Source organism: Plectrocnemia conspersa, unplaced genomic scaffold (genome assembly GCF_051122295.1).
Source record: "Plectrocnemia conspersa isolate PC_06_02 unplaced genomic scaffold, ASM5112229v1 ptg000012l, whole genome shotgun sequence".
NCBI classification, from domain to species: domain Eukaryota; kingdom Metazoa; phylum Arthropoda; class Insecta; order Trichoptera; family Polycentropodidae; genus Plectrocnemia; species Plectrocnemia conspersa.
Genome location: NW_028277176.1, coordinates 23,555,167 through 23,579,882, shown reverse-complemented (window position 1 = coordinate 23,579,882; position 24,716 = coordinate 23,555,167). Strand labels below are relative to the sequence as shown.

At 31.5% G+C, this 24,716-nt stretch overlaps 1 protein-coding gene across 4 annotated transcripts in view; it reads right to left on the bottom strand.

The window, feature by feature from the left end:
- Positions 1–18,680: 18,680 nt before the first annotated feature.
- The window catches only part of LOC148228653 (uncharacterized), a 278,757-nt gene continuing 272,721 nt past the window's right edge, over positions 18,681–24,716 (bottom strand). For 2 of the 4 annotated variants that reach the window (XM_088199016.1, XM_088199015.1), the window contains 4 exons: positions 23,198–24,691; positions 21,822–23,074; positions 21,606–21,758; positions 18,681–21,224 (listed from right to left, as the gene is read on the bottom strand). In XM_088199016.1, coding sequence (XP_088055142.1) covers positions 20,970–21,224; positions 21,606–21,758; positions 21,822–23,074; positions 23,198–24,691 — 3,155 coding nt within the window. In that variant the 3' untranslated portion in view covers positions 18,681–20,969. Of the gene's footprint in view, positions 21,225–21,605; positions 21,759–21,821; positions 24,692–24,716 lie in introns of all 4 variants that reach the window. The other 2 variants (XM_088199014.1, XM_088199012.1) reach the window with 1 other exon arrangement.

The following is a 24,716-nucleotide window of genomic DNA, read 5'->3' as shown; positions in this document are numbered from 1 at the left end:
GAAACAAAATTAGATTTAAAGCTCTCTTCTATATTTAAAATCACATATATGATATCTTAAACATATATTTGAAATGTTCAAAAGTCACTCCGATTCATAAAAAGGGTCCCAAATCTCAGATTGACAATTACAGGCCAATAGCTTTGATCTCATCACCTGCAAAATTATTTGAAATTGTTTTGCATAAATACATTTTTATTCATTGCAGGTGTATGCTTCTCGACCAACAACGTGGTTTCCGTAAATCTCGATCCACTGTCACTAATCTAATGGTTTTGTCTAACTATGTTTCAAAATCATTGGACTCTGGTGTACAAGTGGACGTCGTATACACAGATTTTGAAAAAGCATTTGATAAAGTTAACCATGCTTTACTTGTAAAAAAGTTATCTAATTTCAGGTTATCTGAAGATCTCATAAATCTATTCTCAAATTACTTGACCAAAAGATATCAATTCGTCAAGTATAATAACTCTTTTTCAGAACGATATAAGACCCCTACTGGAGTACCTCAAGGATCCAATTTGGGTCCATTGTTGTTTTTATTGTTCATTAATGACATAGAAACAGCAATAGAGCAGTCAGATTTTTTATTATATGCAGATGACTTGAAAATTTACAAGAAAATGCATTCGATTTCTGATTCCCTCGACCTACAGGAGGATCTCAACTCTATATGGAAATGGGCTTGCTATAACCAATTGCCTTTCAGTGTAAAGAAATGTCACACAATTTCATTTTCAAGGTCGTTAACGCCGGCAAAATATTCATACCATCTAGGCGGATATTTTCTGGAAAGGTTTTCTTCAACTAAGGATTTAGGAGTGACTTTCGAAGAACGTTGGAAATTTAGCCAGAACATTGCAGAGACTCATAGCAAATCCTTAAATATGCTCGGTTTTATCTTGAGAAATGCGTTTTACTTCAGGAATACTTTAGTATTGCGCACTCTTTATGATACTCTAGTCCGCAGCATACTAGAAACTAGCTCCATCATTTGGATACCAGGCGTAATGAATCAATGTAATGAATTAAAGCTGGAAAAAGTACAACGTAAATTTCTTCGATATTTATACTTGAAGGAATACGGGTATTATCCGTTCTTGTTTCCCAGTGCTTTTATTTTGGGAGCCCTGGGATACGTTTCTTTGTCGACTCGCAGAAGTGTTTATGTAATTAAACACTTCTGGAAATTGCTCAAGGGCATCGTAGACAATCCTTCAGTGCTCGAGCAGCTTCAAATGTGGGCTCCTGAAGGTGGTTATAGTTCTCGGTCGCGTCCTCTATTCTTGCCTGTAAAGTCTAGAACTGGAGCACTTGCCAACTCTTTTCTGGCCAAGGCTATTCATCTGCTCAATTCTGTCCATAGAAATATTGACATTTTCTCTTGCACATATGGAGTTTTGGTTCAGTTCGTATGGGACAATGCACACCTGTTGAGGTGATTTGTGTCTGTTATTTTATCTTGTTTTTTATGTTTTTACTTATATGCTTTGAGTGTGTGTGTAATTATACGTATATGAAATTGTATGTATGCATACTATATATTTATATGTATTATGATATATTTATACTTTTGACTATCGTGACGCATTAGGTTTACCTGTCAGGTCACGATGGTTATAATTTTAATAAATAAATAAATAATAAATAAATACATAAATAATATTTATGTAAGAATATATATCCATTAGGTTATGGATATAAATATGTTGTACTTTTTCTTAATATAAAGACGTTGTACTGCGTTATTTTAATTTAAAACTGTACACTGCAAATCACCTAATAACAGTTGTAGGTTTATTGTAGATGGGCTTGTAATGTTAATAGTAAATTGTGTAATTCTAAAATGGCTTCATTTTAAAAGGCAGTTAAAATCCGCTCGATCCGGTATAAGCGTCCATTAATTCCTCAACAGCAATCTCGCCGACTTAACAGTTGTACGTTCTTCTTTTTTTGTTCGCAATACACCACCGATGACCACGAAAGCTCTTCGGTCGGAGCTAAAAGGCAAGGATAATTGCGTTCGCCTTCGAAGGAGACTCAGGCCGGTCTCCTTCCGCTTGTGGAAAAAGTCGCCCTGCAATTTGCTTTCATGCGAACACGCATCATAACGCGGTGCAGGGCCGCAATTACCAGCCACCCACCAAATTGTCGATACGCTGGACGAAATTCCCAGTATCCCGGTCTGTATAAATAAACGGCCGATTTGCATGCAAATTAAAACAATCGACCGTCGTCACGTACTAGCACCCAGTAGGTGCTTATTTTATCTTATTTTTTTATTACAAACGAGCTTTATTATAGAGACAAATAATTATCTATGTATATTCTATGCCAGTGGCTTCCAAACTTTATGTTATTACGCTCCATATTTTATAATATAATTCAGGCATATTTTTTTATAATAGATATGATTTTTTTTATGCAGAAAAACCATTTCACATAAATAAGATTAAAGCTCAACACATTGTTTTTTTAAAGCTATTTATCATAATAATTGTAAATCTTAATGATAAATAGTATTTTATTGCATTAAAGGGCTTCTATTATATTGTTTTATTCCCACAATTCATTATTAGTGAATTCTCTCTTGTTATCAAAAAGTATCAATTTCTTTAAAAATATTAGGAACAAATTAATTCACCTCATTTTAGAAACCACCGTTATATGCCCTACATCCATAGAAAATGAATTAGTTGCCAAATAGGATCTGGGAATATTTTGTAGCCGTTTTGGTGAAAAACAATGTTATTAACAGTGGAACCGACGGTGTAAAAAAATGATAACCCATATTCTAGAGTTGATCAAGTCAATTTTTATTTCATAAAATAAATGAATAATGAGTCTTAAACTAAAATTAATTTATGTCGTATATTCATACAGAATATATAAGTTTAAAGTAAGCCGATCTGGCAATATGCAATATGTTTATTATATCTCTTCAATCGAAAACATTAATTTTTATTACTTATACCATAATTTAAATTGTACAATCAGATATCACAAGTAATAAAGGTTATTATTAAGGTTCTATAAACGTGTTTCACACATAAAATATTTCCGTTTTTTAGCATCAATGCTCGGCGTGGATGAATAGTGTTCTTTTAGTAGGGATTACGTTGATAATACGGCGTGAGGTGCGTGGGGTTTTGTACTTGAAAGCGTTTGTTCGTTTTGGTTCTCAGACTCGGTGAGGTCGTACAAATACAAAGAGATTGATTTTATGTGTAGCTTTTGACCCAAAGCATACCAGAAAGCTTAAAAAAAATTCGTGCCTTATTCAAGAAGACAATAATTAAATATGTAGACATTTCTCATTTATTCTTATCTCTTGAATATACATGTGTAAATTGTTTACATGTTTTAATGAAATATATTATATAAATAATATAGAAAAAATACAATGGGTTTCTTAGAAATTATTTTTATGTTAAATCTAGAGAAATGTTAATATAAAAGAAATAATTTTGTCACTACAATTTTTAATATTCAGCTTTCAGCATTAATTTTTGCATATTTGTCAGTATTTTTAAATAACTGGTTAAGCGAGAAAACATAATTATGTCTTTTAATTTACGATATTATAAAATAACTGGATTTAAAGATCATAATAACCTGTTGCTAAACCAGTTTATGCTTATTATTAACAATGAAATTATAATACATAAAATAAATTATAAAGGTTAGCTTTTCTAGAAAAATGCAAATGATTTAATTACTGATATTATTTTAAAACGTGGTATAATCTATACTGTACAACTTATACTTATATATCACCCTGAAAAAGCATATTAATAATACTGACGAATTAAACAAACTTTGGATGCTAACAAAATGTGTAAAATTTGTTCTAAAAAAATTTTTCATTACAATTACAATAAAATATAAATTTATTAAAAAGTCTAGCTTTATGTGTAAATTTCCTTCGTCTGTATGTACTAAGGAGCGTAATGTTCGAATCAATAATGAACGAAACAATACGAAACGATAAAAAAATATATTATCGATTAGATCGATAATGGTCGATAACGATAAATGAAATTTATCGTTATCGATCAAACGATGTTAATATAAATATTGTTTAATTTTGTGCAACCCCAAAAATTAACAATAAATTTTGCAACTTTCGTTTGTAATAAAAAAAAAATTGTTAACAAAATTTTATTAAATTAATAATATTACAAAACTATCTGTAATTACCAGTTATAAATTAAAATGACCAGAACAATATATAATAAAAACATTACTTTATCTTTAAAGCCAAAAAATCACAAATATTAAAATTTCAAAAAATTCACCTTATTTTAATTACTTTTTAATATGCATTGATGCATTCACAGCAAAATAAGTCTTTAATCAGTTTCTGTATCTGTCTCTGATTCTGTGTAGCTTGCACTGATAGTCTCTGAAGGACCAATGCTGACAACATCATCTTTTGTGTCTGAATCTGGAGCATACACAATTCTTTGTAACTTTTTTTTTAAGTTTTCGGTAACTGTCTTAAACTTTTTTTGGAGTCACATTGCGGGAATCCTTACTTGCTGCACTGGATGCAGAATCAGCACGACTTCTTGGAGTTAAAAATGATGCTCCACTCTCCTTATCATCCTTCTCTCCGACAGGTAATTCTTCAACAATAGGAATTCCAATTTGTATTTAGTGATACGGACTCTGCTGTGATTCAGTTGTATGTAGAGGATCTTTTCAACATTTGACGGGTCAAACCTTATTCTCTGAGATGCTACGAGGGTTCCTCTAGCAGAAAAAAACCGTTCACTTTTCTGGTCATTTTCTGGCTTTAGCCGCCAACAACGGGAAGATCCCGTTGTAGTCTTAAGATGGAGGTCCGGGATATAAATCTTGAAGGAGTCCCACTACTTTTTAACTGCCTATTTTGTCCGATTTAGAGTCCGTGAAATCCATGATCCATGAAATCCATGTCGTCGAGGGCAAGAGTTGATGCCACTCCGATATGCTGCCTTGTTGGAGTTTCCTGTTCAAACTCTTGAAACGATGGATGTGAGTCAAGAAATCTTCTTAAAGTGGACTCTTCCTTGTTGAGTAAGAAGTAATCCCTTATAATATGGGTAAAGTTTATTGGCCATACATACATGGTGCTCTTCAGTACTAGCTTTCGGCAAAACTCGTTCCATTTGTCTCTGAAATTCAGTGACGAATTCTTTCGTGAGTTGTTGTGTTAGATCAGCAGCGAGCACTTTTCCAAGATATGTGAATATTTTTTGAGCGGTTAGTGAATCATCAGCAGAAAGTCCCTCACTCACATCTTTAACTTTTTCTAATATCGGGACTAGTTCGGCCATCAACGTAAGGGCGCAGAATTTCACGTGCCATTGGTTAACATTATTTTATTTTGTACGTTCACAACAAACGATAATATCGTTCATTATCGAGCAGTATCGTTACTCAATCGATATGAAACGGAGACTTCGATCCTTAGTATGTACATATAAATTTCATATATACTGTCTTATCAGGATATTCTAAGTTTATATGAATAATATCTATAAAAGCTTTCACGGTTGTATTTGATATCAAAAATAATATAATTTACTATAATATTAACAGGAAATTATATATACCGGTATTTTGATACTTTTATTGGTTATGGATAATGTTCTTGCTCATCCTTCAGAACTTGATGACTACTTACTAGAGAAATTCGAGTGCATTTAAATCAAGTTTCTTTTTCCCAACACCACTTTATAACTCCAGCCCATTGATCATCAGATTATTTCGAACTTTAACAAGCTTTACACCAAAATCACAATTTTAGTAATGCTTCAAAGTGACCGAAGAAACAAATCTTTCCCTGAGAGACTCGGAAAAATCATTTCTACATCGTCAGCTGTCTCAAGTTCATCGATAAAGCATAGGGTGCGGTTACAAATAGAACCCTTAATTTTGCAAAGCAGATCTCGTCTGAGGAGAATGAGAAAGAGGCTGAGAAACCCATCACTTTAAATGAAATTAGAAATATTTATAAAATGTGGGAAAAAGTGCAACATCTTGTGGATCAATGACAATGAATGTCACATTTTCGCCAAATCCTCAAAATGAAGCAAAAGCAAGTGTCATTGGATAGATTCCTAGTTAGAGTTTAATGCAAAAAAAGTCTCTAGAACGAATTATGATCGCTAACTTCTGTTCCACTTTACTTTTTATTTTATATAACATTGTATGTTAACATATATTTTATTTTTCCTTGGAAATTACAAACATTTTTAATTTTTTTTAATTGATTTTGTGAACAATCCTGAAATATATAAATCTACAAATAGTGTTGTTTAAAATTTGGTGTTGTTTTCTTTCTCGATTACTTCAAAATCAATTTTAAAATGACGTAAGATTTATACTTCAGAGCAATTAAAGGTAAATTTATTGCATTCAATACACAAGGTAGTTCTGTACGTACATTTTCCCAATACAATAAATTCGAAATTACACACAACGAACAAAGAGATTCCTCGAAACGTCCGTTCGTTGTTCAATTAACCGTTCGGTCATGAACGCCTAAAGTTCAACGTATCCTGTGCGAAGCGCTTTGCTTAGAAAATATAAATACAAATGACAAGAAGTTGTGAGTGAGTACACAGTCAACAATGAGTGATAAATTTCTCAGCGCGCGGTTCGATCAATTTATATTGCAAAGAGCAAAATCCATATAAAATCACGTCTCGGAGATGGTTAGCTAATGGCCGCCGGTGGAGCGCTGTGTTGCCAGCACACAAGAGAAAGAATGTTGGCTTTTTTTTGTACCGACTCTCCTTATTTCAAGTGCAGGCTACGTGGGGAATTATAAATAAGTATTGGCGAGACATGCGGTCGGTACCTCCCGCCATATTACCTTGCAGGTATTGTAAATCTGCCTTTTGATACGTGTGACACGTTGGAAAATATATGCTGAAGAGTCCAAGGTGAATGAAAGGAAAAAATGACATCGAATTATACGCATACATGAAAATCGGTTTCTTTAAAATTGGAATAGTAATGTTGCAGTGTTGATGCGAAATTTTGCTAAAATACTTCACTGTCTGAGCTTGAATATCAACGTTGCCGAGCTGCTAAAACTAGACGCGTATTTAAATCAGATTTATGAAACATGATATAAAAAAAGTGTAATACAATGTGTTAACGTGGTATTGGTTGCGGTCATCGTACTCGCGATATTGTATTATGTAGTATGTAAAATACATCTACATATAAATTTGTCTATTAACTACTGAATTTAATGTTGTTACAATTAGGATACAAAAAATGTAAGAATAATTATTTTTAAAACTTTTATAATGCAGTGTAAATTTGTATTAGGTCAGTAAAATGTAATTAATTATTTATTTTGATCAAAGAAAAAATCTAATTTAATTTAGACAAAAACACGATTGACTTATGTGGATTAAAAAAATAGTATTAACAACAACACGATGTTATTGGTATTTTTTATCTGTAAAGACATATGTTTTATATGCTTTACTTGTGACATTGCGACTTAAAAGTGGTCATGAGCAGTCTCAAGTGAAAGATGAAATAGCAAGTTAGGAATTAAAACATTAGAAACAAAAAGGCTGGAAATCTATTGTACTTATAAATATGTTGTCTCATCTGCATTAAATTAGATAGTTTTGACGGATTTAAATTTACCATCAGTATTATAGGTCTACTAACTTTAAAGGTTAGTTTTTGCTGGGCTTATTTAAAACTATTTAACTGAATAAAATGCATTTTTAAACCATTTATTTGAGTAAAATTAATATGTTGTAACACACAACATACATTTTAGTGTTTTAGATATTTTTAAATAAAATTACTATAAACATTTTAAATATAATAAAAATAAAATATATGTTATAATTTTAACAATTATTTTTGTATCTATATAAGCTTTATATATGATGCATAGACCTGTCGCGGCAATTCGCTGCCGAGAATAGATAACGACGTTTCTTAGATAATAAAAAAGCGTAAGAAGTAGGGCTTCCAAACCGGGTAAGAACCGGAAAGGAACAGAGAACTAGGTATTTTAACGGGTACCCGGTTCTTTTCATTTCAATATAATTTTCACTTTTTTTTAAATTAAACATTTGTTGTCACACGATTTTAAAGAAGCAAAATTTTCCTTTTTTTTTCATATATTAAACATTTTTGACTACATATAATTTATAATTTAGTCAAAAATACTTCTTTAAATTATTTATGTGCCTTATATGTTTTGTTCAAATAAACTTGATTAAACATTGATTAAAATTACAAACCACTTCTTCAATATAATTAATTTTAAAAATACAGAAACATATGTTTTTAAATTCAAGTACATGTAGGTTTATCATCGGTTTGGTTATCTGTCTTTAAATTTCTCACTGTCACTATATGCCGCTTTCTGGTTTTTCGATTTATTATGTTGCCTTTGATCAGTATCATTCTATTGCTATTGTAAGTAAACAGTTGACACCTGCAATTGCGATGTTATTCCTAGAAGAATACATAGATTATTAACTTAAAAAATATGTCTTTGTACGGCCGTCCTGATGTAATACCGCCTAGGACCATTAGCAACGGACCTGTAACACACATCTGATAACGACGTTTAAACTGATTAAGTTACACGTTCGTTCCGAATGCCATAAAACCATCGCACAATCTATCGCCGCACTTTTATGGCCGTCGGAACATTCCTGAATCACGTGATCGTAGAAATATTTTTATGAAGAGTGCATACAAGGGAAGATCGCCTTCGGAAAGGGACATCTCGTCGGAAAACCCGTTTCAAGTGGCATCGTTCTTTGCCTACCTTTTCAATTACTTTTTTGTCACTCTGTATTCTCTTTCCCTCTTTCTTCGTATCTCTGTCGTGTCTCGATCCGTTTCGGGCGAATCGAGAATGATATTCCCCTTGCATGGGAATCTCATCGGCGCAGGATTTTATCCTAGCGTTAATTAGTACGATTATGCTGCAGAGATAGAGGGGAGTCGAATAAAATTTCTTGTTAACATGCGACTTCGTTTGTATTGTATATCCATAATAAAGGATGTACGAAAAGTTTTGTTTTATCATAAACAGCATGAAAACATATATTATATCAATATGTAATGCTTGCTAACATTTGCTAATAAATTATAGTAAATTTTGAGATTTTGAGATGCACAAATTAATTATTTTAGTGATTATACTTCATAAGCTGTAAATTTTAAACCCACGAAAAAAGCTGCTTAAAAATGTTTTTAAGTAAAGATAGATAGATTTTTAAGTGCATAGATATTTGTATTTGCGTTAAACAGATTCTTTTAATACTGGAATAAGTAGAATATATCGGATCTATTTTATTCAAAATACTGCTCTATAATACAAAGACCATCTTATATTTTATTTTAGGGAAGCCAATGCAATTTAATAAAAGGAGAGTAATATTAAATTCAAGAATGCATTTTTGCTTTTTTTTGTAACATATCTTACACATTATAATTGATTAAGGTAATAATATTTTTAATGGTAGATAATGTAAGCTTAGTAAAATTTCTCCTTCCTTGAACTTTTTAAGCACCCCTCGCACATCGACACGAACAAGAGGGTCGCCGTATCAGAACGCCCCAGCTTCGTTCTTGTGGTAAAATTTTATACATGGCTACTCAACCGTTCAACAGCGATTCGGAAGACCGCGCCCGCTGCCTTGGGAACCCCTGGCTCGGGTTCCCGCGGACCGCGTACCTGTCTGGTAACCTGTATATCCCTTCTCCCCGCTCGCCGCCTCGTCCTCGGCTTCCTTCGAGGTCCTCGTGTTCCTCCTCTGTCCTCTTCGCGCCGAGGCTGCTGCTCCTTTTGGCCGTAAAAATCTTCGCTCCTCCCAGTCTGGTACAACGCGGCTTCAATTGCTCGAGCCACATGTTAATATCTTTTGAATCTTCAGCCGGCCATAGTAACGACCCTCGAACATAGTCTTCGAGGTCTAGCCGCTCTCTGCTCTGGGCGTTGCTTCTAAAATTAAAGGGATAAGAATGCCACGCCGATATTACCACATACATGCGTTTACTATCAAACTAAAAATAATATAGATCGATGAATCTGTAAGCATTGTGGCAACAATGTATGAGAATGAAGAAGTGTTTAATTTTATATCATACATGTATACAGATTTCAGAATTAATCCATATATAATAAAAAGACTGCAGCTTTCAAAGCTTTGATTCTAGATGTTTTGCTAGAGAGCAAAAAAATTAAATCAAATGATTCTTATTAAACACAGTATCATAAATATATAATAGAAAAAATTAGACCAGGGTCCCAAATTTAATGAATATGGAAACTACATTTAACATGTATACATGTTAAATGTAGTTTCATTTTAATATATATTATATGCTAGCAATATTATACTTGATTAAATTATCTATATATAATTACAAAAATTTATAAATTATTTTTAAGCTGCAACAGATATTTGCCATCACAATTTATTTATACAATAAATTGATATTATAATATAAATATGTTCTGTGTTGTACGTAGGGTTTTGCAATATCGGTAATACCAGAATTGGAGCAAAAATCGACTTTGATACTACCGGTATTACAAAATAAAATACCGGTAGTACCGAAAAAAATGTTTTATTATTTAAAAACGATATTTCAATGGCTTAGAAGTACAAAAACGACGATGCCCATATTGCTTGAAAGCTGAAACAGGGAATAAAATTATGCTTCTTCTAGGAGATTAGCCTAAGTTGTGTTATCGGCGTAGAATATCAAAGTAGAATATATTGCAATATTTACATATTTTTTAATTTAATTAACGTTTATGATGAATAGAAATTAAATATACGAAAGATATCATTTATACGAAAATAAATATTGAGATATTCTAAAATAAATGCAATAAATAAATTAAAAATATATAAATAGATTACATCTTAATCACAATCATCAAACACATCATTTTCTTCAAACAGACTTACGATTTTGACAAAAAATTGAGTTAAAATATTAAGAGGCATCCAAAAGCGGTCCATGAAAGGCGATATTTGGTCAAATATGATGTTTTCCTAGACTTATTGTTCCAAAAGCATTTTTAAAAATATTTCATAGATGTTTGTATACAGTCGTCTTATTGATTTTTATTGGTACTAGATAACACAATCAAGGATCAGCATATAAAGTATTCTTAGAAGTACTTGAATGTAAAGAAGATTGTTCAAACACTTCTTATTGTATGAAACACGAAATATCCATATATAGTAAGACGGATAATTAGTCATACATGTCGGCATCTTAAGTCGAAAGTTGACCTCCTTAATAGTTACTACATCTTCATTTAATATCATCAAATAAAACTCTTGAATCCTTGATTTTTTTGCAAAATTCGTAAGCATGTATTCAACAACATATTCCAACATAAACTTAGCAATGAAGCATTCAGTTGAACTTTGAATAAATGGGTATTTATAAGATTAGCTTACTTAATATGACAATTAGATATAGTTGTAATTTAATTGTAATGTAATAAAAAAAACGTTAAAAATGAAACTGATTTTTACAGTTTAAATAGATTAGGAATTGTCTGGGCCGTTTTAAGTACATATGCAATACAAGCACAACGTGGCTTGAAATGAGGCCACGTCACTCGGATCTTTGCAAAAATAAAATCACATCCATTTTTATGTGCCTTATAAATTTACTTTCCAAATATCCCTCGTACTTGAACGGTAGCCGATATAAAGAATGACAATCGGCGATTAATAGCCATCCAGTACCTCTGAGAAAAGTGAATGACATCTGAGTATCCACTCCGCTCGGAGCTAAGCTAAAAAAGGCTACAAAACAAGTTGTGGACAACGAGGGACGACAGGACATACTTGCCACTGGTGCTGGCCTTCTAGTTCTTCTTCGACAGCCTTTTCAAAAGTTCCAACGATACGCGTTTTAATAACGTCCAAGAAAGGCTGGAATCCTGTTGATTCCGTATTTTTTTTTATGGTGCAAAAAAATAAAATACGCTTGAGACATGGTGTAAATGCTTCCAAGCAAAAAATAAACAAGCTGTAATTATTTACATCTACATCGAAAATTTTTATCATATATTTCTTCTAATAAGTTCAATAAAACAAATCGTCATTTTTACATAAAACTTCTTAATTTAAGTAGTTGAACCATAAATCCTTGAATTGTGAATTGAATAGCTTACTTGAATCTCATATTGTCCGCAACTATGAGGTTCATGGTCATTGTTCGTGGTGAAGTAAAACTATTTATCCAATTTTATCGTAAATAAAAATAGTTATTAAAATACAAGTCAATCTCGTTTGACAAGTTCGATGACATAAAAGAGATTAGTTTTTTAAGCTGCATGTTATTTATTATGTCACAATTATTTACCGATTAAATATATTACTGTGAGATAAATTTAAAGCTCATGTCTAAGCACTCACTTTTGATTATTTGTGAAATTAATGGAACGGCAAACTCACTTAGTATGATAAAAATAATCACGTATTGCTATTTGGTGAGCAAATACTTTTTTCGAATTATATAATGTTTTAATCGAGATTTTTGCAATCTGATGTCTGAAAGATTTGTAATAATAAAATTTAAATAATAGTTTTCACATTCGCGCGTGTGTGAAAACATGCGTTTTTACAATAGTATTGCCTAAAAATACTTGCACAAATTGTTTGTCGATTGTTTATTGTTTAATTAAAATACAACAAAAAGCAACTCTCATAATGTATGACTTAATTTTATGTTACAATCAGTTCAAATGATTTATTTTTGTGGGGCTTAGTAAAATTATGTGCATAACTTAAACGAAATTGTGCTCATTTTTAGGTCTTTGGGAATGTTGCTAGTTATAATTCATGAATTATGCATTTACATGGTAGTGATGGGATGATGGGGTGATATTCTGGTTTCAATACTAATTCATATATAATGCGAGCAATAATCAGTGTTAGTTAAAATATTATGATACACAAAGGTAATTATGACTTGAAATAATAAAACCTATTGCATACTATTTCAATATATTATATATTTTGTAATTTAATTTAAGTAAAAATTCACAAAATTAACTCAAATAAATAAAAAAAATATTACTCCATTAAATCACATTACTTCAATAGCAAAAAATATATTTTTTGGTTTTAAAATTAAATATTTCACAATTAAATAATCTATAATATAAGTTGTGTTTTATATGAAAATATTGCGTCTATTACAATGCATATCATGTTACACATAAATCAGGATATCAAGTCTTTCGCCTGCACTACACTCTCTGGAAGTTGGCCAAGGTTGGCCAAGGACAGAGAATATAGTAGCTTAGTTTGGTTGAGTTCGGTTCTGCTCGCTCTAAAATCTCTCGGAAATTGTCCGAGAACGGGAGGTAAAGTAGGGGTAATTCAGTCGACTTGGCTAGCTTCGAGCGCTTCGACCGAAGTCAAAGGAACCGAAGTCTGCTCTTTCAAGCACGAGCGGTGAGATACTTCCCCTTTCGCTCTCTCGCGTGTTAAGTGACGAGAGTGAGAGATAATGATATGGTGCTTCGCAACGGGTAACTCACTTCAATTTCAGTATGCGCGTAGGCGTCCTATGGTTAACACGCATGTCGAGCGCTGCATCGTGGTCACGTGGTCAAGTTATAATACCACATGACTCTTACTGATATCTTTGAATATTTTAGGGCACCAAAAGGGATTAATTATATTTTTGATAGTATATTCTTCTAACAGATATCGTTATTAAATTTTTTTCATATAAAATTAAATAATTAGTGGTACTTGATTTTCTTAAAAAGATCGTTTCATATATCCTCATGTATTTTCCTAGATCGGTTTATATAAATGTCACTCCATAACGAATTCTTATTTAGAATCGATGGCGACAAATTCTAGGTTAGTCACAGATGTGGTGTTCATACTCTGAAGTATAATTTTTATGGAAAAGCCTACAAAGATTTTGCGTAAATTGAATATTTACGACCGAAAAGTTTTCACTGATATTGTATTGGTGAGTGCCCACACAAACCTAATAAAATGACAATTTAAAAATTGCGATTATTTGGGACATTTTTCGATCGCGCGTAAATATGTCAGCTGTACGTGACAGTAGCCGCCGTCCGGACAGCATATGAAATTTGCGACAGTGTAGTCGCTTACTCGAAGTCGTAGGTCTTCAGTTGTAATTTCCAGACAACTTTCAGAGAGTGTAGTGCAGGCATTTGTAACAAAAAATCAATTTCTGTTCAGAAATCACAGTCAATAGGCAACATTTGACAAAATCATTGTGCGAGGTTTCAACCATTTGCATAATTTGTTATAATTTAGATGCCATTCTTATCACCATTTCGAACAAAAAACAACAAGTCTCGAAAGCAAAGCCACACACAGAATTTTTGTAAAAAAAACTGAAATCATAAAATTGTTCATTTGTGAAAAAAATACCTTAAATTGCATTCCTGAACTTAAATAATCAAAAGGCCTCCTTTCAATTATGTCCGTGTTTGTTTTCTCCATAGGTTACATTTGCATACAATACGATTGGTGAGTAGGTAGATTTAAAAAGTACGAAAGAAAGAAATAAGATAAAAGCTTTTCAACTGAACGCCTTCTGAAAGAGCTTTATTAGAACTTAAGTACAAGTCTTTATGATGGAGTTTTATGGCGTTTCGTGCTCAAACATACAATTTTAAAATTATACACTATATACGTCTGGGATATAAATCGTTTTTACACTGTAGTAAATGTACGCAAATAAAATGCAACTATGAAGCAAGGCACTAAAAAGTGCCGAACGAAATTCGTTCTTTACATTTTTCTTCGCATGGTCATTATTATTTTTACGAACCTTAAATATTATATACGATCCATTGTATTGGAATATTGTATGCGAATACTCTGTTTTGTTGTAGACGTGTTACTTAAAAAATACTCATAAATAGATTTTATTGCTTTCAAACTGGTATTATTAATTAAATTACAATATATGCGAACTTTAAGCACGTGTAAGTCTTTTACATAAGCGATTTTAACATAGGGATGCCAGATATGTATTATTTATGCTTGAAGAGCTTTCATACTATTAAAATATTATACGTATGTGAAAGTGATCGTAAATATTTATAAAGATAAGATTGTGCGAAATGTAATTTAAAATATTACACCTTAAGTAATTGCACCACAAATTTTTCTTTCTAAATATAAGAAACAGAGTTGTCATAAAATTCAAGATTTTAGGAGCGTTTGATCAGATAATGTCACTTTAAAAGTTAATGAAATTTAATATGTAAATTTGGGTTTTTGAACTCGCATGTAAACGAGAAAGAAAAAAATAGATTTTAATTATGGGTGTATCTCTTTCAAGTGGTTTTAGGCTTGAAGTCCGCCTCTAAATATATATCAAAAGTAATATCATTAAGGTTTTTTATCATTTTCATTTAACGGACATCCGCCCATGATCTGGACTTATGCAATTAATTTTAAAAAATACCCATACACGCATGTAATCTCCTGGATCGCATATTTTTTACGGTCTTGAAACGTGTGATTAAAAACGGAAAGACCAGTCAAGTCGATCGATACGAGAAGATTTATTAGCGACGCTCTCGTCACTCAGTCTTTCTCAGTTGACATTGTAAGATACGAGTTATGACTTATGTATCATTTAACCCATTTTTGATTTTAAATTCATGTTTTGGTCAAATAAGGTTAGCTGTGCTTTGTGTTGTTAATATACACATTAAATGCATAATACACTTTGAAATCCCACAGGATCTAAGCGCCTTCAGAAATAAATACATAATCTTCTTTAAAACGTATATTCATTATTAATAATAAAAAAGTTGTTTAATAACAGTTTTTCCTATATGTGAGGTAGTTCCATAAGTCTTTTAAAATGGTCGTTCGAGTCACTTCTAAATTATAACAATTTGTGCATGTGGTTGAAACCCCCACAACTAGTTTAATATTTTAAAACAATTGTAGCAAATTAAATTTTAAGTGATCATAGTTATTTTTTTTTAATTTATTAGGAAATATTATCTCTCCGTATATTGTGTTTAAAACATTGTTTACTACTTTGTACCTAACAATGAATTAATTCGGAACTCATTTTAAAATTGGTATTTGTATCACGACGTTTAAATTGGAAAGTTGTGACTATTCCATTGATCTGTGTTGGTCAAAATTCATGTTTTTTGTAAAATAAGGTCGGCTGTGTTATGGTAATACATGTTTGTATGGTAGGTACACACCTCTGGCGTACAAAGAAATTTAAGCTCTTGAAGATTGAAGAACCTGATTCGCCTTGGCGCTCTCGGAGCACACGGAATGTAATCCCTGATAGTGGTCCGAGATGGGACGTTAACCATAACATTCACAACTTACATTATATACATACCTAAATGGACATGTCGCAGAAAACTGGATCCGTCGGTTGGTGTTGACCGGTGCTCTTTAAATCATACGCACGAGGATGATGACTTGGCAGCAGTGTTGTTTTTTGATGAAAATGAAGCAAATATTGCATATATTATTAATTATTTTTAACAGATTAGTTTAATATATATTGATAGATATTGTCACTTCATATCCCCTCCCGCATCTCGTTTTAAAAATAAAATAAATATTAAGCTAAGCACATTAAACTATATATAGTTAGTAGAGTTTATATAAAATAGTATAGGACTTACTTTAGATAAAATTTAAATCTAATGCTTTTGACGCATTTTAGTATTCTTCATGTGTAACATGCAACATTAATATTAATACTTCAACATAAATATATATTTAATGAAAAAAATATTTCCTTAGAGATAAAAATATAATAAATACCTTTACATGTCTATACTTAGATTATATTTCACAATTGTTAAAGTAGAGTCGTTCATCTTTAGTACTTGGATCATTTTTATAGCTTTTTTTACTAAGACTGTGACTTTAAAGGCACTGTGTAAAAATGAATATTGTGAATTTTTCTATTGCAATCTTCATATTTTATTACAAAATTAGGTAGAGTAAATAAGAAAGGAGTAGGGAATGATTGTTAAAATCTGAATATACATTTAACTTTAAAGCGTAAAGTAGGTTCGATTTAATATAAATTAATCCTTATTAAAAATACTATTATTAATTTATATTTAAAATAAATATATTTTGTATTTTTTCAATATAAAGAATGGACTGATTGATCATAGAAAAGCAATCCTAGCGACAACGCTATAAACTTTTATTTTAAATAAATATTTTAGAAATACTTCCATAGATGTCACTGATATGATAAAATAATAAATCAGATATCTATTAAATATGATTATTGAATTAAAGTTTTATTTCAGCATTGTCTAATTATTTATAAGAGATTATTGAATTATGTAGATCAAGATACTATCAAAATGATATTATCGATTGTGACGGTGAGGAAAAATACTTTTCCATCGAATCTAAATATTATTCCTTAAAATTTGAAGAAACAGCAGATATATTTTTAATTACTTAAATGAATATTTTTTTGGGTTGTTTGCCTTAATTATGGTATAGAATTTTTTTTAGAATGTGAACCTAATTTTGATAAAATACCATTAAGAAATATTGAACTATCAATTTTGAAAACCAACACCATAAACATAATATATTATGATGACGTTTTTATTGCAACTTACATTAAAACATCTGTTCACTGTTCCACATGCTGCTAAAATACCTAATTTAAATCTTTCCATTAATATTATTTGTACAAATGTGTAAGAGTTTAGAATGCACGAAATGTTTTGGGATAATGAGGGAAGTTATTTGTTTCTTTCATGTATTATCAAAATAATTTTAAACAGGAACTTAGGACATTTATTTGACACTCATATGTATGTAGGAAGGCGTGACATATTTTTATATTTTTAAAATAATAACATTTTATTTATAAAGAAAAACACAGTTTTTCTTGAAGAAGAGTGTCTTTTAAATAAGCTTATATTCTATTATAGATATTACTTTAATGATTTACCAAAATCAGCTAAGAATAGTTGCAAAGTTGCAACTTTCATCAAATAAAATTAAGTTAATAAATAATATATACATCATATCAATATATAATTGTTATTTAATAATAAATATTTTAACTGTACTTATTACAATATATTTTTCTAAATGTATACGTATTAAACATATGATTTTAATGTATCAAATTGAGCGTTTCTACTATCAGCATTATTGATGCAGCCCTTATTTAATTCTAAAGAAAATAGAGTTGCAAAAAATCAGGCCGGAATTCACCATTTGAAGAATTGTGACAATGTTCCAGAAAAAGATAACATTAACTGTTTTTGAATAAATGTAGATTGTTGGACTGTAATAAATTTAAATTGTTATAAATGTATAAATAAATTTTGTTAACTGTATATATAAAATAATAAATCCCTTGAATATATCTATTAAGAATTTTTGACAAAAAAATGTAAATAAGACCGGGTCTTATTTTCGGGAAAACACAGTAGAATGTAGTAGAGGGAAGGGGTTTCTCAGAACCAAAACTTCATAAATTTGGATTATCCTCTTTTATTTTCACGTGATACATGATCATATTAGTTAAAACTAATTTTAAAATGTTTAAAAAATCTGATTTTAAAGTAATTCTCTCAATTTTTTACAGTCCAGATTTATAATGGGTTAAATAAAACAAGTAAGTGATTACTAATATTTTTTTATACATATTTGTTATACAACAAATAATATATATAATTTTAATAATAATTATTATGCTGCAATTAGTCTAACATTGTTTTGGTATCGTCTTTGTTAACATGTTATTATGTAGCCAACAATGATATATTTATTTTTATAAAATCAACCTGCTTATCGGTAATAATAATCAAATATATGGTAAATTTATATACAAAATGGAAAACAAATGGCAAAAAATGGAGATTTTGTATTTAAGCATTTTTGATTATGTTAAAAGGTCACATTCCGAAGCAATCTATTAATTTTTTGTCGCATTTCGAATCAAGAATGCTTACAAAGCTACCTTGTTACAAGGCACAACTGTACAGTCAGCCATTTTACAAACGGCACGTATCTCCAATTTGCTTAACTATGAAACACAAACTTAAAAATCGCCTAAATCAATTTGGTATGATTACGCTTTAGAACAAAATTAAATATATTACATTACAACGATGCTAATGTTTGATTAAAAACAACAAATAAAATATTACACCCATATTATATAAGTTATCGGATTATCCAGTAACTAATATACATATTACGTTTACATATACGAGTTTGATCCATTTAAATTATTTATCCACATATCTTTGCTATAATTTAAATAACTACTATTATAATAAATCATGCATATTAATGGTAACCATATTTATATAACATAATAAAATAAAAACTTTTCAACTATAACTTTTTCAGTACGTCATACAATACATAAAACAACTAACGATAAATTTTATTTAGCAACATTCATACTTTTAGTATTAGTATCTTTTTGTAATACGAAAAATTATATTTTTTAATATACTTTGATAGCCTTTTTATATAATAGTATAAGGATCACTATTATAGACCGATAAATGTTCACATTCACCCATCTTCTTTGGTTTTGTTAATAATTTAACATCAATTTTCATTCTTTCTATACTTTAAAATAAAAAAATGGCAAATAGGTAATTATGATTATGATCATATTTGCTTGATATTACATATATTCAACGCCACTAATATTATATATAATAAATTAAATCCAATAGTATCCAAATATTATCTGATTATTGATTACATCATTTCATTTAATATCGATATGGTTTTAAGATAAACATACAAAGCGGTATATACTTTAAAAATCATTATTATTTAGACTTGGTCTCTTAAGCAATCACAACAAATTGCACATATATTATTTTAACACAATTACAGCATTAGCAGTTTTACATACATATGTCTATGTATATCAAAAGCACCTTTAATTTACACGTTATTAATTTTGATATTTATATATACAGCTTGATAAAATGATACATGTGTTTTCTTGGATATGATTTTCAACGATATGCTAATAAAACAATTTTGAGATATGTGATGTAATGATGAGCAAAAATTACGTCCGATAAATATATATTATTAAGGCAATTTTGATTCACTTTAATACAAACATACAAAATGGTACGAAATATTTACATTTAAGCTCCCCGAAGAATTTAAGCATAGAAATGTGTATAATGTGTAAAAAGCACATGATAATTTACAGATCAAATCAAAACTATTGTGGCAAAATATTTGTCTTTAAAAACACATATTAATCAGAAGATTCAAAGGTATCCATCCTTAAATGTTTCGGTAGCTTCGATAGCTTTTGGTTACATTTATATATTCTCCGCTGATTTTTCAATGCTTTTGGTAGTAATAGTAATCGAATCAGGCTGTAAAAACCAAATACTTGAAAACCAAACTTCTGATTTCATAACTGTATAAGAGATATCAAATAAAATAAATATTTTGACTGGATACTTTTAGATCTACCGATATCGCATTCAGTTAAAATTATTACATCTTATGTGAAATAAATTAAATGTAGTGTTTACAATACTATCTTCTATAATTGTTAAATCAATCTGTATGAAATAGTTAAATACAAATATTATTTGTTATTTTATTTACTTAAATGCCACATTAGTTTATAATATAAATAAAGAAATTATACTATTGTATTTAAAATTTCTCAAATATTATATCAAAACAAACCGTTCAGTTGGTCCCAAATTATAAATTAACAAAGCTATTACATAAAATATCAACAAGAAAACATGGTAATATAAAACAATAAGTAAAAGTGGTTCAATAAGTTAATAACAAAACTAATAAAAATTATGACTACAAAAAAGGCCATTCGTAACTATCTATCATTTTCGATTAGAACCTTCCTACGAATATTTTTGTTTCTTCTTGTGTCTCGTTTGTGTCAAAACATTAGGGGGAAAAAACTCTTAAGCTTCTCAAAAGCGTTGCTAAAACATTCGCTAAACACTCAGCGCGCAACGCCAATTGTCCTTCCAATGAACTGCTACTTTCGCACAGTTGAGGATCTGACATTTTCCTTGTATGTTCTCGTACAACCTTAGCCATATCAGCACCAGCCAATTCTTTGAATGCTGCGGTCACATCATGTACTCGTAAAACCAAGTTACGTGTCTGAAGTGGAGAAGACGTATGTCTTGCCAAAGCCTGAAAAATATTTTAAAAATATAATACGTTTTCTACATAATATACGCACAATGCCCAGCAGTTTAATGCTAATTCGCTTAGCACATCATACGAAGATGAATCAAATAAAAACCCTAAAATTCGGATAATAATCCCTAAACTTAAAGACAGTAGTACTTTCGAAAACCCTTGAATGTGTCGCAATTACTTCTTAAAAGCGTAATAAAATATTTGCAAATTGCAAAACAAGCTTATGCGAGACCCGGACATTATACAAGCGTACATACTGATCGCCTATTTGGGAAAATTAGACGTGATTCTGGTGAATAGTAAAGAAACACATACTGAAGAAATCACATAGCATTATTATTAAGCCCACTTCTCGAGATAACATTAAATTACCTGAGACAAATCAGTAAGCCTTCTAAGAGGCGTTAAACATTCTGCTAACGGCGCTGCTACTCCTCGAGGTACTCCGGCGGCTAACGATGCCACAAGTGCTCTACTAGCCGTTACAAGAAAAACGGCTTCATTAGTTAGCTGATCACGTGCTTCCTGAAAGTATAAAATATTTATTATAAAATAAACAAAGCAAATATTGATGTTATTGAAACTTACTTGAAACTTGCGCTCGTCAATATCTTCGCCGCCTCCGTGAGCATGTTGATGCGAGCAAGACTGTGCAATTTGATGAAGCCTTGACAACAAACCATCCACTGCGACTTCTGTTTTTTGGAGTAGCAGCTCCACGCTGACCACGTGTCCGTTTCCTCCGACTCCGCTCTCGCTTAACTTCTGTCTCATCAACGGCGTAGGTAATGTATTAGTCGAATAACTATCAACTTGATCCTTAAACCTCACATGATTGGACTTTAACGTGTTAAATGCGGAACAATTAGCTGTAGCTATTTTTGTGTCTGATGCGTTGAATGACGATGAATACATTTTATCGACAGGCATGCCTAAATGGTTTACGGGCGTGCTAGTGAACTTTCTATTCATCTGAGGCGAACACAGCGAGAATATTGTGCTCATTTCTTTGTTCTTCAAGATGGTCGTTTTAGTTTCAGAATGTGATCTAACGTGTCCGGTTTTGCTCTGCATGTTGATCGGTGACAGCGTCATCGGTGAATGGACGGCGCATTCGGGTTGTGAAGAGGTTCTGGGACGCGGTATTGGTTGCAAATGCTCTAAACTATTCGAGTTACTGTGGTGTTCGTTCTCTATGTCTTTGAATAAGTTTGGATTTCTCATAAAATGAGGAGAGCCGATACTCGCTACTCTTTGTTCGGATCCGTTTTTGAGAATGGGCGAGGGGTGTCTCATAGCGGCTTTCATTCTCAGTGTATCTATACTGGGTACAGGAGGTAGTGGTGGTTTTTTAGGAGGTAAAAGTATGTGGGGCGGAATGTTGCATGGAACTTCACCTCTCGGTGGCAAACATGGCGGTAAACTGGGATTAAACGTGCTCATCAATTCGCCGTTCTGTTCGCATATCATTTTATAATTAATATTTTTATTATTCAAAGTGTTGAATCTATTTTCGTGTGAATCAGCTATGGATAAGGTGTTGTTGCTATAGCTAAAAGAATTTGATCTAGGTCTTACGGTGTTTGTTAAAACTGCGCTTTTCGGCGGTCTCTCCGGTGGCTTTGGAACGTCTTCTCTGTTCATTCTTGGCGGAGGTTTCAATTCAGCATCATCAGTTTTATGTCCCGATTGTTCTTGATCTTGGTTATTACTTTTACTCTTATTTTCTTTGGCACAGCATGAAAAAACTCCCTTTCTTTCAACCGTCGGATAATCTATGATATGTCCATTTGGCGCTTGCGTTTTATTAGAAAAACTCTCAGTCCGTTTTGCGTTTGAATCTGTAATTATATTAACATCATATGCATTATTCTTCTCTATATTCTTCTCATTCAAGATCAAACTGTTACGAGCTTGACTTAAACTTTTCGCGTTAAACATATCTCTCATTTCACTAACAGTACCTTTAGCTATTTGGCCATTCATTTTTGAAGAATCCAATTTATGTTGAATAATCTGCGATTCGTTTGAGTAGATGACGTTATCTTGGTTTTTGGTCGAAACACTCGATACAGGCGGTGGAGGTATAATATAAGACATGATCTCCTCCGGTGTCAATTCAACGGCAGGTGTAACTTTGAGTGTAGGCGGATCCACAACGACCGTTGCTAAAAAATCTTCTAAATTTGATTCATTTTTTGAATCATTTTCATCAGCGAATGAGGGCGGAACTGTAGCTATAACTTGAACTTGCGATATACTATCTAGCTCATCGGGCGTTTGAGGCGGAGGTAATAGAGTCAAATCTATTAAATCCGGATCCATATCTATCAGATTCATCAAATCTCCGTTAAATAAAGTACTATCTCGGTTTTCACTTGTTGAGACTTCTCCTCCGACGTCGTTTGTTACCCCATTACTTTTAGTTGTAGCGGAATTTTCTCTCAATTGATTCAGATACTCGCGAAGATTTTGCTCTTTACCGTTATTTTGAGCATTAGGATTGTCCGGACTGTGTAAACCAAAACTTGTTCTGACTACCTTATTTTGTATACTATTACCCTTCACTTGGTGTCTATGAATCGGACTGTTCGTCGGAGTGTAAAGTGAGTCGTTATCGCTTTCAGATTGCGATAAATCATTACTCAAAGCAAGAAGTGCATCTGTTAAACCACAGTTGCTCAAAATTGCACTGAGACCTTGACTTTGCCTTTTAGAGAGAGAATCATTATTAGATATATTCTTATTAGTTGATAAAATTGAGTTCAGATCGTTATTAATGCCGTTTAATCCTTGATTTATAGTTTCAGTTAGCAGTATGAGTGAATCGCTATGTTTTAATTTACCAGGTGGATCGTCAACTGAAGATATTCTACTGAGACTCGACTCAGTATCACTTTCCATTTTATCGATGTTTGTTTCGTACCAATATGAGTTACCATTTGTACCGTTCATCTTGACATGATCCTTATAGATTAATTCTCCTTGTTCGCTTAAGTATTGTTCAGAACTTTCAACAGCTTTCTGCATATCCGTAACGCGTTTGAGCATTTCTTCATTTCTAGCTTCGATGAGTCTCGTATCAGTTGAACTGTCAAAATTCAATAGCGTTTGGAAATCAAATCCTAAATTATCTTCAATCCAGACGTTCTCTTTTTTACCGAAATCATCCGTTTCACCATTTTCGTGATGATTTTCATAAATCGAATTGGTCGCTCTACCATTTTTGCGATCGTAAGTAATGATCGGACTTCCGGACATGTATGTATGGTTCTTATTTGCTATTGTAGTGTTCATATTCGTATCTAAACCATTTTGGGCCATCTTAGGTGTGGAATGATACGGCGGTGGCATTGTGAATGTCATGTAATGACTTTTAGAAAGAACTGAGGGTTGATCGAATTTAATATAACTCCATTTTGACGGAATGACGTTATGTTGCGATAGATACGGAGGAGCTGAAATCATTAAAATACCGTATAA